General features: G+C 56.7%; 1 protein-coding gene across 2 annotated transcripts in view; it reads right to left on the reverse strand.

Moving 5' to 3' along the window:
• Window positions 1-4,878, reverse strand: part of FBLN1 (fibulin 1) — a 69,521-nt gene that overhangs the window by 32,738 nt on the left and 31,905 nt on the right. For both annotated transcript variants that reach the window (XM_069102252.1, XM_069102253.1), the window contains exons 9-13: window positions 3,879-4,022; window positions 3,300-3,428; window positions 1,898-2,023; window positions 1,336-1,455; window positions 392-523 (exon numbers count right to left, since the gene is read on the reverse strand). In XM_069102252.1, coding sequence (XP_068958353.1) covers window positions 392-523; window positions 1,336-1,455; window positions 1,898-2,023; window positions 3,300-3,428; window positions 3,879-4,022 — 651 coding nt within the window. The remainder of the gene's footprint in view (window positions 1-391; window positions 524-1,335; window positions 1,456-1,897; window positions 2,024-3,299; window positions 3,429-3,878; window positions 4,023-4,878) is intronic.

Genomic DNA, 4,878 nt, shown 5'->3' on the forward strand with positions numbered 1-4,878 from the left:
GGAGGGAGGAGGAGAGAGGGAGGAGGAGGAGAGAGGAAGGAGGAGGAAGGGGAAGGAGGAGGAGAGAGGAGGGAGGAGGAGAGAGGGAGGAGGAGGAGAGAGGAAGGAGGAGGAAGGGGAAGAGGAAAGGAGGAGAGAGGAAGAAGGAGGAGGAGAGAGGGAGGAGGAGGAGAGAGGAGGGAGGAGGAGGAGAGAGGAAGGAGGAGGAGGGGGAAGAGGAAAGGAGGAGAGAGGAAGGAGGAGGAGGAGGAGAGAGGAAGGAGGAGGAGAGGTGGAGGATGGGCATGAGGCGCCAAGGGACAGGAAGAAGAGAGGGGCCAGAGGGTCAGGGTCCACGGGTCCACGTTCCGTGGTCGTCCTCCCGGCCCCTTGCCGAGCCTCCTGGACGTACCTTGACAGCTCCTCCCGTTGGCGGCCAGCCTGTAGCCTGTGGATGGGCAGTGGCATTGGAAGCTGCCGGGCACGTTGATGCAGCGGTAGGAGCATATGTGTCCTCCCGTGGGCAGGGCGCATTCATCGATATCTGCCAAGGAGAAGGCCGCCATCATCTCTTTGTCAGAAGCAGAGGCTTCCTCGTCATTGCCATTATCATTTCCACTTTACAGAGGAGAGAACTGATGCAGCTTGCCAGGGCCGAGTACCAGGGGCAGGATCTGAACCCAGGTCTTTGGCGCTAGTGCCAGTGATGCTTCCCCTTCCCCAACCTGCTCTGCAGTAGAGGGTCCAGGGAAGTAGATTTCCTTTCAATATAAAGAAAAACTTCCCAGAGGTCACTGCAAGTGACGCTGAGCTCTCTGGACTTCACCATCATAAGGGATGGAAGAAGGGAGGGGAACAGTGGGGAACACACGTGACATAAGAACGAAAGGTGATCAAACCAAACTTATTAAAAATAAAAGAATGCCATGCTCCCCTGCCCCCACCCCACCCCCGCAACAGAGGGTGAGGCCCTGGTCTGGAGTGCTGAGGGAGGATCCGTGCTCGGGGCAGGGATTAAGGGACAGCTAAGTCCCCTTGCAGCCAAAGGAAGGCCACCAAGATGCCACTTCCCCAAGTCACCAAAAGGCCACCCCAGCTTCAGCCTGGACCCTCCCTCAGACATGTGTCCCACAGCCTGCCACGTATGCCACGGTCAGGGTCCACAACTGAAGCCTTCAGGAAGGCGGGCCCATCTGGTCTGCACCCTCGACACACATGGGCCCATCACCTCCTGACTAATAATCAGTGGGTTGGTGGAATGGATGAGGACATGGATGGAAGTATTTCCCAGCGGATGTCCAGCAGACCCTTCCCACTGCCCTTTGGGCAGCCCCCACAGCCCAGGCAGCTGCCTACCTTCACACGTGATTCCATCCACGTCACTGAGCTGGTAGCCCCGGCGGCAGTAACACTGGTAGGAGCCGTACACATTGGCGCACTCTTGGCTACAGGGGCTGCTGCTGCATTCATTCAGGTCTGGAAGAGAAAGTGGCCCTTGAGGCTGTAGGGTAAGGGGTGGGGCGGGTCAAGCACTTAGACAAATGTCCTGTGGGGTAATCCACACGCTAGAAAGTGAGATGACCTGGGACAGAGCTTAGAACACAGAGTGTCAGAGCTGGGAGGAGCCATCCTAGAACATGAATGTCAAGACTGAGGGGATGGAACAGGGGGTGCAGAGCAGGGAGGCACCTCAGGGATTATCTGGCCTAACCCTCTCAGTTTTCAGAGGAGGAAACCGAGGCCTGCCCTGCCAGAGGGGAAGCCGAGGGTCTTGCCAAGACCCACAGCCACGCCTCTGTCTCCCATGCGTTTTCTGTCACCTGCTAGAGAGGGTCCCTGGGAGGGAGAGGTCTCTTGGTTCGTGCCTGGGAGCATGACCCAGGTGGGGCAGTGGACGTGGTCGGGTCCTCCCCCTCACCTTCACATGATCTCCCGTCGGAAGAAAGCTTGAAGCCCACCGTGCAGCTGCAGTGGTAGGAACCAGGGGTGTTTTCACACTTGTGGCCACAGAGACGTCCCGGATAGCGTCTGCATTCATTGATATCTGAAAGAAGGGACAGGAAGAGGGGCTGACAGCTCCTGTCACCATCCCAGGTGCCATGGGCTCGGAGTTGGGACACCCTGTTCCAGCCTGGAGTCTGTGAATCAGGGTCTCAATACCACATGGGTCCTCCCGTGGCTATGCAGTCCACCCCCCACCTGAGCATCGATCCCTCCCTCAATAAGGACAAGGCCTCCAGTCCCCACCTGAGGCTTCCGGTGCTGGGGATGCCAGAGCTCTGGACCTCGGGCTCCTCATCTGGCAAATGCTGCCTGACTCTACCAGCCTAGCACTTGGGGTAAGAAACACTACAAGAATTCGAGTTGAGATTAAACCCAGAAGCAGCTCGGGCTGTCCTCCAAGGGAAGCCAAGGGGCCGCCTTCTGCGTGGTGTACAAATGGCTTCTCTCCTAACCAGCCACGCTGCCTTGGCCAAGGTGTTTGACCTTGGCCAAGGTCACAGATGTTTGAGCCAGAAGGCCCTCGGAGGTCATTTTGGTCTCCTTGGGTTCCATTTCCCTGTCTGTACAAGGTAAGTGGACATCTGAGAATCTCTGAAGTCCCCTCCAGGTCCAGACATATTATGTTATGGTGCTATTTTACAGCTGAGGAAAACTGAGGCCCAGAGGTGGAAAGTGAATTGAAGGCATGTCATGTTTGATAAGGAGACTGAGGCCCAGGCAAGTGGCACAGTGGACATGCCCCCCACAGAACGTCAGAGCTGGGAGGGCGGCGTCTGGAGCACGGTAGGTGCTTCACAAATCAGTGTGAATCACTGGCCAATGTGTGCCCGGCCCTGTGCTAAGCTAAGTGCTCAGGAAACAGAGCATGAAAACCAGCTCTGGTCTCAGGGAGCTTGCCATCCTAGCAGGAGAGACAACAGGCACTGAGCCGGGGAAGGAAGAGCCGGTGAGTCCGGCATCTGGAGTCGGCCACATCGTTTCCTCAGCATCCCTGGGTCCCAGAGGGCCTGACAATCTTCCCTTCACAGCTCTGTGAAAATGGCGATGGGCCCGTGTTTGTTGTACCCATTGCATAGATGGTAAACTGAGTCTCAGGGAAATCAAGGGTCTTGCACAAGGTCACACAGCTCAGGCGAAAATCTGGACAAAGACCGTCCCGCTTCAGGGTTATACTGTCTCCCCTCTGCACCCCCAGGTCTCAGGGGCCCTCTGCCTTCAGCCTGTCCCCAGGCAGTCACAAACAGCAGCCCTTTACTGCCAGGCCCAAGGCATTGTGGGCATGGCCAAGGCCAGCTGGAGGCCAGCTGAGCACAAACCTGCACATGTCCTGCTGATTCCATCAAAATAGTAACCGGCCTTGCAGTCACAGCGGAAACTACCCGGAGTGTTTATGCAGAGATGTCCGGCTCCACAGGGCTCGGCAGGAGGGGAACACTCGTCCACATCTGGAGGGGCAAGAAGGTGGCACTGCAAAATCCGATGGTGCTGTCGGGCTCTTAAGGAGGGGAGGGGGAAGCGGGAAGAAGAGGGGAACGGGAGGGGGAGGGAGGGGGAAGGGAAGAAGAAAAGGGGAAAGGGAAGGGAAAAAGGGAAGGGAGAAGGGAAAAAGAGAAGGGGGAAAGGGAAGGGAAGGGAAAAAGAGAAGGGGAAGAGAAGGGAAAAAGGGAAGGGGGAAAGGAAGGGAAAAGAGAAGGGGGAAAGGAAGAAGAGAAGGGGGAAAGGGAAGAAGAAAAGGGGGAAGGGGAAGGGAGAAGGGAAGAAGAAAAGGGGGGAGGGATGGAAGGAAGGCTTTTTGGAATGTGGTTTTCCTCAAAGCTAGCGGAAATCTCTCCCCTTCCAAGGGGTGACTGGCCCTGGGGAGACCAAGCCATGGACCACGGCAGCCATATACCCACCTACACATCTGGTCCCTTCCTCATTGAGGTGATAGCCGCGGCCACAGTTGGGCACATTTTTCTGGCAGGTGTAGGAGCCCTCGGTGTTGATGCACGTCTGCCCAATTGGACACGGAGCGTTGATGCTTAAACATTCATTGATGTCTAGGGTGGGGAAGAAGGAAGTGCAGAGTAAGCAGGGTCCAGAGTGAACTTCTCAGGGAATGGCCCCTCTCTGGCGTCTTTGACAGCCCCAAGCAGAGGGAGCCCCACAGTGCAGGGAAACGCACTGCTCAGAAGCCCAGGTTCCAGTCTGGCCTGCGTGACCTCAGACAAGACATCTCACCTTCCCAGGCCTCAGTTTCCCCTCTATAACATGAGGGGACTGGGTTGGATGGCTGCTGAAGTCTCTTCTGGCTCTAGATCCCACAATCTCCCCAGCGAGATCCCAAATCCCTCAGAAAGTTCAGCCTCAGTAGCCCCAGAGGACAGCCAAGTGGGGTCACATGGTGACCAATGTCAGAGCCCGGACTGGAGCCCAGGGCCTTTGACTGCAGGCATCAAAGATTCTCCAAGCAGGGACTGTCCCCTCAGAAAAATAGGAATCTGGATCAAGCAGAGAAACTGCCAGCCCTAGGGACCTGAATACCTAGGAGGCGGCTGAGGGGCGGGGGAGAGCCAGGCGCACCTTGGCTCTAAGAGCAGTGGCCCCTCTGGGCCTGCTTCCTCCTCTGAAATGTGGGCATTGGGTGGATGGGCGGCTCCAGCCCTGCCAGTTTTAAGTCCCAAGATGCTGAAGCAGCAAGAAACTTTGAAAGGAGACTCAGCCCAGGACAGCAAGGAGCCATCCCAAGTCGGTTCAAGTGATCCCTGTCACCTTCAATGACCCAAGGGGGACGAACTCGGGGTGAGGGAGAGGTTTGATAATGAGCATTGCCAGCATAGGACTTGATTAGGTAAAGGTCTTCAGCTACAAGGGAGCTTAGAACAGGGGATGTCAGAGCAGGGAGGGGCCCGAGAA

Source organism: Petaurus breviceps, unplaced genomic scaffold (genome assembly GCF_028583685.1).
Source record: "Petaurus breviceps papuanus isolate PSGF00001 unplaced genomic scaffold, PetGlider_PUasm1.0 547, whole genome shotgun sequence".
NCBI classification, from domain to species: Eukaryota; Metazoa; Chordata; class Mammalia; order Diprotodontia; family Petauridae; genus Petaurus; species Petaurus breviceps.